Source organism: Mirounga leonina, unplaced genomic scaffold (genome assembly GCF_011800145.1).
Source record: "Mirounga leonina isolate KUSES-001 unplaced genomic scaffold, KU_Mleo_1.0 Mir_224, whole genome shotgun sequence".
NCBI classification, from domain to species: Eukaryota; Metazoa; Chordata; class Mammalia; order Carnivora; family Phocidae; genus Mirounga; species Mirounga leonina.
This window is the reverse complement of record NW_023270615.1, coordinates 4652278-4667051: the sequence shown is the minus strand read 5'-3', so window position 1 is coordinate 4667051 and position 14774 is coordinate 4652278. Positions and strand designations below refer to the sequence as shown.

The following is a 14774-nucleotide window of genomic DNA, read 5'->3' as shown; positions in this document are numbered from 1 at the left end:
TAACTATTTATTCCAACAAAAGCCTACAGTTTTCAAAACAAGCATTATTGAGAAAGACTTCATATCCTAAAGAAAACTTAAAAGCATATTTCAACATTGCCACCTTAATATTCCATCGTTAAAGAGGCAGAGATGTCTCCCAAGAAAGAAAGTCTGACCAGATGGTTTTAGAGGTAAATTCTATTAAATATTTAATGATGAATGAACACCAATTCTTCTCAAACTCCCAAAAAATTAAAGAACTTCCTATAACTCATTGTATGAGGCCAACATTATCCTGATACCAAAATTAGATAACATGACAGGAATAGAAAATTCACAAGAATTTTCACGAAAGAGAAACAGATTAATAATACCCTTTTTACAGATGTAAAAATCCTCGACGAAATATTAGCAAATTGAACCTAACAACATATTAAAAGGATTATTCACCATAATCAAAAGGAATTTATGTAAGGAATGCAAGAGTGGTTCAACATAAGAAAATCAATCAATGTAATATATCACATTAATAGAACAAAGGAAAGAAACATGACTGTTTCACTTGACACAGAAAAGACATCTCATAAAATGCAATACTCTTTCTTGATAAAAATGCTCAGGACACTAGGAATAGAGGGAAAATTCCTTAATATGTTAAGGGGTAATTATGAAAAACCTACAGCTAAAATCATATTCAACGGTAAAAGGAGGAAAGTTTCCCCTCTACGACCCAGAACATGGTAAGGATGCCCCCTTTCACTACTGCTGTTCAACACTGTACTACAAGTTTTGGCCAGACCTTTTCAAGGGGAAAGGAAGAGGTAAAAACCATCTCTTATCTGCAGATGCTCTGAATCTGTATGTAGAAAATTGCAAAGAATCCACAAGAAAGCTCCTCCAGGTAATAAACAAATTAAGCAAAGTTGCAAGGTTATACAATCAACACATAAAAATCAGCTGTGTTTCTATACATCAGCAATGACTAATCCAAAAGGAAATTAAGAAAGCAATTCCATTTACAATTACATCTAAAAGAACTAAATACTTAAGGAATAAATCTAACCAAGGTCAAGAAAGACTTGTACACTGGGTGCCTGGGTGGCTCAGTTGTTAAGCGTCTGCCTTCGGCTCAGGTCATGATCCCAGGGTCCTGGGATCGAGTCCCACATCGGGCTCCCTGCTCGGCGGGAGGCCTGCTTCTCCCTCTCCCACTCCCCCTGCTTGTGCTCCTGCTCTCACTGTCTCTGTCAAATAAATAAATAAAATCTTAAAAAAAAAAAAAACTTAAAAAAAAGAAAGAAAGACTTGTACACTGAAAACTGCACAACAGTGTTGAAAGAAATTACAGAAGATCTAAATAGACATTCTGTGTTCATGGACAGGAAGATTTAACATTGTTAAGATGTCAATACTATCCAAACCAATCTACATATTTAACACAATTCCTAACAAAATTGCAATAGCCTTTTTCACAAAAATGAAAAAGCTGTCTGAAATTCATAGGGAATTGCAAGGGGCCCCAAATAGCCAAAACTATCTTGAAAAAGAATAAATTGAAGGACTTATGCTTCTTGACTTCAAAACTTAAAAGCTACAGAAATTAAAATACTATGGAACTGCCATAAGGGCCAATGTACAGATCAATAGAATAGAACAGAAAGCCCAGAAATAAACACTCACATGTACAGTCAGTTGATTTTCAACAATAGTACAAAAACAATTCAATGGGAGAAAGGACAGTCTTTTAACAAATGGTGCTAGGAAAACCAGATATCTATATGTAAAAAAATGAAGTTAGACCCTTACCTGATACCACATACAAAGTGAACTCAAAATGGATCAAAGATCTAAACTTAAAAATTAAAACCATGAAACTCTTAGAAGAAAGTATTGGGGAAAATCTTCATGACACTGGATTTGGCAATGATTTCATAAACATGACATGAAAAGCACTAGCACCAAAAGAAAAAATAGATAAATTGGACTTCACCAAAATTATACAATTTGTACATCAATGGACATCAAGAAAGTGAAAAGACAACCTACAGAATTGGGAGAAAATATCTGTAAATCATATATCCAACAAAGAATCAATACAAGCAAAAAAAAGGGGGGGGGGCAAAGATCACAAAAACCACACAATTTCATCTCTGACAAATCATCTTCAACCCAACCATAATAAAGACTACAAAAAGCATGAAGAAAAGAGTCAGTGTTATAAAAAATTAGGAAACCCAAGCATACTGTATCCTCACTGATAAAACTGGGAATACAAAATTCATTAACAAGTCTATAGACAGTAAAAATGTAAATTAAAAGCTTCTCAAATGAGTGTTATACATGTCAAGCATTTCTAGTAGTTGAAGTATTTGAAGATTTAAAGCGTATAAATAAACTTCTTTCTAGAAAAACATGTCATTAGAAAACCTCCTAAATTATACCTTTAAAAAAAAGTCAGTGAATTATTACCTATATTACTTCTGAATCTTGTATATCAGATATTTGGACATGTAGAAACAAGCACTAGAAGCACTGCTCTTTTTTTTTTTTTTTGAGTGATAACATGGCTGGAATATGAATTTCACCTGTGCTTCCAATGTTACTCACTTACTGAGTTATTTCTGGGCCTCAGACCCAGAACACTACAAATCAGATTGAAGAAATATTTTTAGAATTGAAAATCAGGGCGCCTGGGTGGCTCAGTCGTTAAGCGTCTGCCTTCGGCTCAGGTCATGATCCCAGGGTCCTGGGATCGAGTCCCACATCGGGCTCCCTGCTCGGCAAGAAGCCTGCTTCTCCCTCTCCCATTCCCCCTGCTTGTGTTCCTGCTCTCGCTATTTCTCTCTCTGTCAAATAAATAAATAAAATCTTTAAAAAAAGAAAGAAAATCAGTGAGGTGGCTCACTAAGGGTCTGCCTTCAGCTCAGGTCATGATCCCAGGGTCCTAGGATCGAGCCCCAAGTGGGGCTCCCTGCTCAGCAGGGAGCCTGCTTCTCCCTCTCCCACTTCCTCTGCTTGTGCTCTCTCTCTCTGTCAAATAAATAAAATCGTGTAAAAAAAAAAAAATCAGTGAAATGTCACAACTGTCATCAACAATGGAATGAAAATAATGAAAGCTTTAGGTGATACAGGAATCAAAGTCTATAATGAATCTATTATTCCTTCAACTGTGTGTTCAGCAGGTAATTATAGCACAGCACGTCAAAAATGTACTGGCCACAAGGAAAAAACAGTGGGTGATTTTCATGGCACCCAGCTATAGACAATCTACATGGCATACCCATGTAGAGATCCAAACCAGGTGGATTAGCAGCCATTACCTGTCGAAGGCCGACTAAATGATACAAGAGCCCAAATCCTTTATTTTGCAGATGACAATTCCAATACACCAATGGTTTCCTGTGGACACAGTAGTTCATTTACTGCTGAAGAAGTAACTATATTTTCATGCCTGAGAGTCCGAGTGTTTCTTAATATTGCAAAGATCTTCCTATTAATCTACCACAGGAAAGATACTAAAATCAATGTATGCGAAGTAAAAGGTGAGATGCAGATGAAAACTTAGAAACTATTTCATTTTCTAGAAAGCAACAATTGTTACATTGCCACATTTCTAGGTGAAAGGTTTATAGACAATTTTTTCTTAGGTAATTGGAACAGCTAATACATGTAATAATATTAAAAATTAAAAATACAACTTTCACTTATCCCCCCATGTTCACAGCTTACAGAAGGGGAATGCCTTTTTTTCTAGTTGTCAGTATTATTTACTTCCAGGTTCTACTATTCTTTTCCATATATCACCTGGCATTCAACAAAAAATGAGACATGCAAACCAGAAAGAAAATGTAACCCATTGTTATGAGAGGAAACCATCATCAGAGCTGACCCACAAATAGCACATATGTTGGAATCATCAGACAGGGACTTAAAACTAACCATAAAAAATACATTAAAGCATCAAGTAGAAAAGGTAGGTCACATGCACAAATAGGATATGTGAGCACAGAGAAAACACACGCATGGAAATATATGTGTATATGGAAGTCCTAGACATTTTTTTTTTTTTATTTTGGTATCAGAGTTAAGTCTTTCAATGAGTTTATCAACACACCGGCATGACAATCAGTAAAATTCAAGTAAGGTCAATAGAAATTATCCAAACTAAAATATAAAGAGTTCATGAGAAAAGAGTCATCTGACACCTGAGAGACAATGTCAAGCTGTTTCATATACAAGTAACTCAAGTCCCAGAAGGGAAAAAAAAACAAGAGCAGTCTTTGATTTGGTGATACATATCTACCCAAACCCTTCAAAGCAAAACAAACACCGAGCAGGATAAATTCAAAGAAAACCACACCTAGGCACCTCATAGTCAAACTTCTGACAAACAGAGATGGGGGGGAGGGGCGGGGGGGCGGTAAGGAGAATGGGGAGTAACCACCTACTGGGTATGGGATTTATTCCGGGTTCATGAAAATGTTATCAAACTCTGTAGAGATGATGGATACACACTACTGTGAATCTATTAAATACCATCAAACTGTTTACTTTAAAAACATCACTTTTGCTCTACACATTTCACCTCAACTTTATTATTTTTTATTTTTTTAAAGATTTTATTTATTTGTCAGAGAGAGAGAGAGAGCACGCACAAGCAGGAGGAGCAGCAGGCTCCCTGATGCGGAGCTCGATCCCAGGACCCTGGATCATGACCTGAGCCGAAGGCAGACGCTTAACGACTGAGCCACCCAGGCGTCCTCACCTCAACTTTTTTAAATGAGGGGAAAAGCATGAATATATATTTCTCAAAACAAGGTATAGATTGCCCTCAAACATATGAAGATACTCAATTTCATTCATAACAAGAGAAATCCAAACGAGAAGTAGGCCAAGATATGCTTCTCCACCCATTAGATTGGCAAAAGTTCAAAAGCTTGGCAGAACAATGTTTGGCAAGGCTGTGAGTAAACAGGCACTTTCATACATCACTGGCAAGAAGGCAAAACACCACAACCCTTAGAGGCGTATGTGGCAATAACTGGCACAGACCCTAAAGCGGCCCCCACCTACCGGTGTTCATACCTTTTTATAATCCCCTCCCTTTAGTGTGCACAGGGATCTATGACTTGCTTCTAACCAACAGCCACCCCTGTGATAGCATCACATCATCAAAGACTCCACTGAAAGCCTGCTTGCTCTAAAGACTCTCCTTGCCCGCTTGATGAAGTAAGCGACCATTTTGGGAAAGCTCACAAGACAAGGAACTGCAACTGGCTTCTACCAAGGCAGTTAACACAAAGCCAGGGCCCTCGGTCCTAGAAACACAATGAAATCAATTCTGCCAACATGAGTGAGCTTGGAAGCAGGTATTTCCAGTCAAGCCTCCAGATGAGAACACAGCCCAGAAGACATTTGGATTGCAACCTTGTAAGATCCTATGCCCAGACTTCTGACCCCAGAAACTGTGAAATAATAAATCTATGCTGTTTTGGGGCACCTGGGTGGCTCAGTCGGTTAAGCATCTGCCTTCGTCTGAGGTCATGATCTCAGGGTCCTGGGATCAAGTCCCGCATCGGGCTCCCTGCTCTGCAGGAAGCCTGCTTCTCCTTCTCCCACTCCCTCTGCCTGTGTTCCCTCTCTCGCTGTGTCTCTGTCGAATAAATAAAAAATAAAATCTTAAAAAAAAATAAATCTATGCTGTTTTAAGCAGTTAAATGTGTGGTAATCTGTTGCACACAATAGGTAACTAACACACTTGCCACACTACATATGCATTTACCTTTCAGACTCAGCAATCCCATGTCTAAGAATTTACACTAGGGGCGCCTGGGTGGCTCAGTTGGTTAAGCAGCTGCCTTCGGCTCAGGTCATGATCCTGGGGTCCTGAGATCGAGCCCCACGTCCGGCTCCCTGCTCAGCAGAGAGCCTGCTTCTCCCTCTCTCTCTGCCTGCCACTCTGCCTACTTATGCTCTCTATCTGTCAAATAAATAAAATCTTAAAAAAAAAAGAATTTACACTAAAGAGATACTTCCAAAAGTACAAAAATGCCCATGCATACAGTTATTAATTGTAAAATAATTTATAGTTGTAAGATACTGCCAACTACTTAAATAACCAAATACAGGAGATTGGTTGAAGTACTCTACAGCTGTAAAAAAGGCTGAGGAGGATCTCCATGCACTGATATGTAGCTATTTCTAAGATATTTTGTTAAGTGAAAAAGCAGAGTGCAACATAGAATACACAGGCTGCTGCATTTTGTGTATGAAACAAAAGGAGGTAATTTAGAAGAAAAACCCTATATCTGCTTACATAAGAAACAAAAAATAAAAACAAGAAGGATAAACAAGAAATTAATGATACTGATTACCTACATGGTGTGTGGGATTGAGAATGAGGGGTTGAGATGGGCTATCAAAGGAACAGGGAAGGGAATAACACTTTTTCTGAGTATCACAGTTAATAACTGATAGCCCACAAATCAAAAAATAAATATAAATCAACAAGGATGGGGAGTGGAGGCAAGACAGAACCCTAAAAACTGAAAGCAAACAAACAAAAAAAACCCCCAATATACTGAATTTCAAATAAAAAACACAACCACACTGAGGATAGGGGGTTGAAGGAAAGCTAATTTGAGTAACTTGTGAAGAATATTTTTGTGAATACCCTTCTTTTAGGGGAAAAAATAATTGCTAGCAAATCCTAAACTCCTGCTGGTAGTTTGTTTTTCATAGTGGTATGGAGGTAGCAATTCTGAAACCATTATGTGATTACTGTAGAACTGAGTGAATGAGTAAATGTACTGATGTTGTCAGAAGCCAGGTTCTCACTGTGGAAAAAGACAGATATACAGAACAGGGGAAGCCAAGAAGGAAACCTTTGGGGTTGGACTGGAATTGAAGGGATCAGTATGAATGAATGCTTTCTAACGTGTGTGTGTGTGTGTGCGCACTCTACCCACTAAAAGGCTCAAAAGCTGACATCTTAGTAACAATGAACATGCCTAGTGCCAGATCTTGGTTTCTACATATCATTTCACATTAAAGGAAAGAGGTCCTTGGAAATATATCCAATTCCAGGGCTAAAGTAGGGAAGATACATGATGGGATTGAAATATCTTATTGTGCCAGAAAATAAGAAAGTGCTCAAGAAGAATTGGGCTATGTGAAAGGACTTAGGGGCCAACCTGAAGGGACTTCTGCTGGCTAAATCTGAGGCAACGACAACAAAAAACCAACAGTAATGGATCATAACCCACTGAATAAAACAGGAACCATAAGTCCTTTGTGTAATAGTTTATAGATACAGTAGAATGCTGATTGATCATTGAAAAGTTGGAAAATCACCTTTCCATAACCAGCACAGGACAGACCAGTTCATGCAAGAATCATCAATGGCTGACAATTCTAAGGCAGAGAAAGTCTGAGAAGGAGCAGGATATTAATTGTATGGTCTCAAAGTGTGTCTTAAGAGATTGTTTATTAGTTGCAAGAGGAGAGATAGTGACTACACAATGGAGAAACTAAGTGACATTCTGAATGGGTAATCAAATTAAAATTGTCAATGATGGGCTAACAGGGGCGCCTGGGTGGCTCAGTTGGTTAAGCGTCTGCCTTCGGCTAAGGTCATGATCTCAGGGTCCTAGGATTGAGCCCCGCATGGGCTCTCTGCTCAGCTGGGAGTCTGCTTCTCCCTCTCTCTCTGCCTACCACTCCCCCTGCTTATGCGCTCTCTTTCCCTCTCTCTGACAAATAAATAAATAAAATCTTAAAAAAAAAAAAAATGATGGGCTAACAGACACTGTTGAATGTGATATCCTGAGAGGAACAATCAATTACATATCAATTATGTATTATTTTGAAAAGAGGCATGTAATCCAGATCCAATCATAAAGAAACATCAGATAAGCTCCAACTGAGGGAATATTCCATAAAATAACTTCCTTGTATTCTTCAAAAATGCCAATGTCATGAAAGTCAAAGAAAGGCCAAGGAACTGCTCCAGATTAAAGACTAAAATGTTATAATGAAATGTAATATAATATCCAGGGCTGGATTCTAGACTGGACAGAGAAGTGTTTATAAAGAACATTTTCAGGATAATTTTATAAAACTTGAATATAGGCTATAGATTAGAAAACAGTATTCTAGGTTAAATTTTCTCAATCTGATAACTGCACTGTGTTTATGTTAGAATATCCTTGTTCTTAAGAAATGAACTCTGAAGTATTAAGAGGTAAAAAAAAAAAAAAAAGACATATACAAACTGATCTCTCAAATGGTTTAAATAATAGTTGTGCATATATATGGTTTTAGACATAATCATAAAGCAGAGGGAGGAGGGAGGGAAGTACAAAGAAGAAATAATAAAATGTAAAACGTTAAGAATTAGTGATTATAGGTAGAGTATATAGCACTATAAAATGCATGCAACTTATCTTGAAGTTATTTTGAAGTTGCTGAGAGTCTCAAAATAACACGTGTGCTGGTATTTTCAAAAATACAGTAATTATACTTGCTGCTAGATCTTATTTAATGTGATACAGGATACGAAGCATGTGATAGCACAAATCTGCTTTTTAAATATTTTGATAACTATTCTTCAAAATTGGTTTCTTTGCAATCTTATGCATTTTCTTTTATTTATAAGTGTTATTCTGAAAAGTGGACTGCTTGGGCTTTTCATGGCACAAAAAAGAATCTTTGCTCTCAGCTATAGATCCCGTATCTACTTACAAGTTTGTCATAATGAGGAAAATGCAAAGTCTGCAGCTTTTTGCGTTGCCATTAGCAAATTATAAAAGAACCCATCACTGATAATGAACAATCTAACCTTATTAATTTCCAGATGGAGTGATTTCCCTTAACTGTTGGAGCAAAGAGTATTCAAAAATATTAACTGCAACCTTATAGAAAGCATCTACGAACACATACAACACCACACACCCATATGTGGAAAAATACAGGCATGCAGCAACTATAAACATGAATCAGGACCGTGAAATTTATTACAGAGAAACTTAGTGCTTACGTATCTTAAAGAAACTGGTTAAAAATAAGATACTATTTACCATCTTTCTTTCGGAAAATTTTTTAAAATTTCTTTAATGATTGGTTGGTAGCAGGCTTCCCTCTCTGCTTTCCCAGTCTCACTCCAGTCTCTCACAAACTGTTTCAGTGTAGATTTTAACTTATCCATGTCAAATGTTGATGCTGGCATAATCTTTCCATTCCCCTGTTTAAAAACAGAAATCAATTAGCTTCTGACCAAGGAATCAATCTTGAATAGGGTCAAGGGCACGTGCTACTAAGGGGCTATATGGATGGTTTAGTGGATAAATCACTAGCCTCTCACCTCAACCGGGGTTCAAGTGCAGCTTGAGATCCTACATGAAAAGAGTTTGGTGGTCTCACTTCTACCCTCAATAGATTTAAGGTCCATTAATCATGAAACCACCATATAATTAAGCAGTCTTTACTCAGGAGAGGACCAGAACTGAGCTGCTATGGAGACAGGACATCTTCTCTCTCTAAGAGAGGGAAGAAAGTCCCTCCAGGTCATTGATGGGGCAGCATGGAGAGGCTCACACTGGAGTGGCCCAACTGTATCTATCCTGTGGATACAAAAAGAGGACTTCAGTTTCTATTACTGCCAGTCCCTTGAGATTTATAAGTGAAAATAACTTCTTAAAGTAAAAGATAAATATCAATAGATACAAGATAATGAAAATGAATTTAGCAAGAGAAATTAATTTTACACAGCTAGTAAAGTTGGTTATAAAAATTAAAGTCACTAACTCTGTATGCTAGAAGAGTCAGAACACTATGTGAAACGTAGAGCAATATGCCAACAATTATCTTACTATTTTTAGAAAAAAAAATCTGTGAACAAATCCAGTTTCTGGCATACTATTCTATTAAGCCTAATCAAATACCTGAACATAAAAGTGAAAACATTCTGAGTAGAGCAAATGGCCCATGCAAAATATAAAAATGAAATCCAGAAAGATAAAGACCTCAAAATACAGAGGTTAAACCCTAAAATAAAAATAGAACAAACTTTCACATACATCTTCTCCATATTCTTTATTTTCAAACATATGTATGCAATCATTCACAATGGTCAGTAGTATTTCTTGATTATGATCAATGCATTTCCGAATCTTGTCCAAGTGAAGAAGAAACTGAGGAAGTAGTTTCTGTTGATTATCTGGAAGTGATCGAAATTGTCTTTCTGTTCGGTTCACTCGCTCATGCATACTGGTGCTAAAACATAAAAGGTGTTTTTTAAATTGGCAAAAGAATTCTCACCAGGGCCAATCTTATTTTAAGGCTGTCTTTCTGTACAATTATTCCTTTATAATGTTGGGATACTGTCCTGTGATTTACAATCTTTTGGTTTCTTAAAGAATATCATCTTAGAAAGTTTTATGTTTTCACCTTATTACAAATTCTCTAAGCAACCAAACAAAAGACAAATAGTTTATAACTAGCAAAGTAAGTATCTGCACCAATTAGGAGGGAAAAAGGAAACATAAAGAGGATTAATGTACAATTAGTTTATTTTTATGATTTTAATTTCCAAACTTAAAATTTTCATCGAACTAGATGAATACTTTAAATTTCTCCATCAAGTAGCAGAATACTGCTCTGAAGTTACTTTAGAATATACAAAATGTGTTTTGAAATTAAGAACCAACCAAGCTGAATTTTTTTTTAAAAAACACAAAGGCTCTTATGTACTACAAAAGTAGTAAACAGAGGAAAAATTGTAATTCTATATCCTTTTACATGATATTATTCACAATTTGCATTCCAGAAGTTTCCAGATAACTCTAAAGGTCACTCTGGGGATTACCTATTTATAAAACCTGAAAACAAACAAACAAAAAACCCCATCATTTTCAAAAGCTGATTATTACATTTGCAATGAGTGCCATTTTACATCAATCAGATGGGCAAAATCTAAAAGCCTGACTATAGGAAATATGGAAAAAATATTAGGAAATACTGAAAAATACGGGATAACTTGAATATATATACTGATTGATGAGAGGTGCATAAATTAGTACAACCACTTTGGAAAATAATTTAGCATTACCCAGTAAATCTTAATATGCACACTCCCTAGCAATTACAGTCCTAGACACATACTCAAGAAACTTGGCAAATGGGCACCATGAAACATAAACTATCTTCTTATTAGCGCTGTTATATATAACAAACAAGAAATCTGCAAACAACCTAGTGGTCCATCACCAGTAAAATGAACAAAGTACAGTATAATCATACAATGGAATGCAATTAAATAAACTACAACTATACACAATATGGATAAAACTCATGAATGTAAATATTTGTTGAAAAAAAGCAAGTTGCAGAAAAATACAGAATGTACAATTCCATCTTATATAAAAATAATATATTACAGGGACTGAACACATGTAAAAAAAAAACTACAAAGAAAGCAAGGAAATGAAAATTCAAGAAAGTGATTTTTTTGAGGAGAAAGGATTCTTTTTTTAAACCAGGTGTTAGGTGCATGGGTATTCACTGTATCATTCTTTACATTTTATATATACAAACCAGTGTTTGTGTTTCTTCTCAATGTTCTTTGGCATTTACTCCATACTAAATGAAAACGAAAAACGCTTTTTCATTTGGTTGCTTGAATCTTTCTATTCACCCAAATAATTGTCTCGTTTTTATGCCAAATCACTCTCTAATTTCTGGATAGTAATAAAGAAGTTCTGAAGGCGCTCTTGAGTAAAGCAATAACCTGACAAGGTTTTTAGAAGCTTGTGTGTGGTGGTTGTGGTGGTCGGCGGGGGGTGGGGGTGGGGGGGTGGCAGGGTAACGTGAAAAGATTAAGTTGTCAATGGCTACATTGATGTTTGCTTTTGTCCCCCTAGAGACAGTGTAATAGTGAGCTGTGGAGTCAAACAGATCTGGATTGAAATCCAGGTTATGCCACCTATTGGATACGTGACCCTTGGCAAGTTACTTCCTTTCTCTGTGCCCCCACTGTCTCACATACAAAACAAGGTAATACGTAACTACAGTGATGATGAGATGATGATGATTACAGAAGCCATCACTTATTGAGATTTAATAAAAGCCAGGCCCTACACCAAGTCACTGACGTGGATTACTCTGAAACATCTCCATAAAACCCCACAAGGTTAGGTACCATTATATTCCTCTGCCAACCCAATGGGATTTCACTGAAAATGTAACAAAATAATGCACACAAATCACTTAGCCCAGGTCCTGAAACATAGCTCAAACATGTTAGGAATACCTAATTTATATAACTAATATGTTCACAGAGAAAATACAAAAAATCTAGAGAAGTAAAAGTACTCCAGCAAAAAAAGCTACTAATAGTCCCTCTCCTAACGGCAATCACTTCTAACTTTTTGGCATATTTCTCCTTGTTGTTGTTAAGACAAAGTCATTGAAGTGCCTCTCCAGTCAAAACGTGGTGCACAGAACAGCGTATCACTTGGAGGTAACTAGAAATGAAGAATCTCACACCCCACCTAAGACCTACTGAAATGTAATCTGCCTTTTAACAAGATCTCAAAATGATTCACATGCACGTCAACTTTTTAGAAGCACTTGTAATTCTTCATCTTTATCAAAGAATTTTCCCAGATCAGAAAAAACTTCTCTAATTTACAGGGCAAATGAGTGTAATGACTTTTCATTATGCCATCTATGCACCAAAATTTACTTATTACTTAGTTATTTCTCAAACACTGGGCATCTAGATACTTTCACTTGTCTATATGATAAACTTTCTGTGTTCTAAATCTGTCTGTATTTTAGGGAAAAAAAATACTACCAATTCCCAAAAGAAGAATTACCAAGTCAGAAAGGATTAAGTAGTGGGGCGCCTGGGTGGCTCAGTTGGTTAAGCATCTGACTCTTGGTTTCGGTTCAGGTCATGATCTCATGGGTTGTGGGACTGAGCCCTGAGTGGGCTCCATGCCCAGTGGGGAGTCTGTTTCTCTCCCTTTCCCTCTTCCCCTGCTCCTCCCCTGGCTAGCTCTAAAATAAATAAATCTTGAAAAAAAAAAAAAGGTATTTTTTTTAAAGATTTTATTTCTTTATTTGAGAGAGAGAATGAGATAGAGAGAGAGAGCATGGGGTGGGGGGAGGGCCAGAGGGAGAAGCAGACTCTCTGCTGAGCAGGGAGCCCGATGTGGGACTCGATCCCCGGACTCCAGGATCATGACCTGAGCTGAAGGCAGTCGCTTAACCAACTGAGCCACCCAGGCGCCCCTTTTTAAGCTTCTTGATACAAACTGATTTTCAGAAGGATTGTATCAATTTACATTCTTATAAAATAGAGTAGGACACTAAAGGAACTATTTAAAGTGACCATAATGTGTTAGGCAAACAGCAGAGTTGTGAAGGGTTACAACTCAGAGTCAACTGGTTAAATATTCTCACAGTACTTCATTTCTAGTATTCTTGGGCACTGGATGCCACACAACCTCCCTTTCAACATACCTCAAAATTCAACATATCCAAACTGAACTTAGCACATGATCACCGCCCCCCCGCCCCAAAAAACCCTGCACTTCTTCCTATATGGCTGACACTGATGAATGGTATGCCATACATCCATTCAAGTCAGAAACAAATGAGTCATCCTAAAATGCCTCTTCTCACAGACCCCACAACCACAAGCTCCAGATCCTTTTGATTCTACTTCATCAACTCTCTGCAATCACTACCTCTCCCAGGCCCTCATTAGGTCTCTCAAAGATCCCTAAGAGGCCTGCTCCCTAGGAATGTTGTCCCCAGGTGAAGTCTACCACTCCCAATGAATTCTTCTGAAATAAGTCTTGTGTTTGTCCCAATTGAATCTCCAGATTTCAGCCCATGCAAATAACAATCAATAAATGTTCAGTTATATACCCCCTAGGTGCCATTTTTCATTCTCCATGAGGACTACTTAATTTCCATGATTGCCGGGTAGTTGAGGTAAATTATGGATTGGTCAGAAGAGCCCACACATATTTGCTGTCAATTACTGATAACAGAAGTGATGTAACTACACAGAACAGGATGAGTTGCTGCATATCTCTTAACCCTTGATTTTTTAATGGTCTGCAAAACTATCCATAACGTACATCCACAGCGAGTCTCCTGAAATAAGTGAGATCTTACTGAAGCTGACACAAGAGTCCAATCTTTACTATTTTAAATGGGGCTAACTTCACTATTCTGGAAATGCTTACACTACCAATGTACTTTAAGGCAGGGGTGGGCACACTATGACCCCCCCTGGCTGCTAGGTCTATTTTATAAAGACTTTTACTGGAACATAGCCATATCCATTTGTTCACATACTGCCTATGGTTGCTTCCACACAGGGGCAGAGTTGAATAGTTGTAACAGAGACTACCTAGCTCTCTGACCTTAAAATATTCATTGCCTGGCCCTTTAAAGAGTTTCCCAACGCTGCTTTTTTTAAAGGAATGTTTTACAACCTTCAGACTCTCCGTGGTTCTGAACTCTGTCAGCAGCAAGAGCATATCCTCTGGTGACTAAGGGGACAAAACAGAGTGACTAGCCATATTTCAAGGGTATCTACCTTCAGCTCTCTCCAGAAGGCTGGTCTTGGCAGTGACCCCAACTCTCAGTCTCCTTTCATCAGGGTGGGTCTGATACTGGGTCTGAGCCAAGGACCAATGTCATAGACCCATTCCTCTGCACCTGTTGAACTACTCTAGCATTCTAAACAGGAAAGCATATCTTTTCAGAAGGAAAAT

At 37.5% G+C, this 14774-nt stretch overlaps 1 protein-coding gene across 3 annotated transcripts in view; it reads right to left on the bottom strand.

Moving 5' to 3' along the window:
* CARNMT1 (carnosine N-methyltransferase 1) overlaps window positions 1–14774 on the bottom strand; it is a 66672-nt gene that overhangs the window by 23204 nt on the left and 28694 nt on the right. For all 3 annotated transcript variants that reach the window (XM_035029034.1, XM_035029033.1, XM_035029035.1), the window contains 2 exons: window positions 10059–10254; window positions 9060–9223 (listed from right to left, as the gene is read on the bottom strand). In XM_035029034.1, coding sequence (XP_034884925.1) covers window positions 9060–9223; window positions 10059–10254 — 360 coding nt within the window. The remainder of the gene's footprint in view (window positions 1–9059; window positions 9224–10058; window positions 10255–14774) is intronic.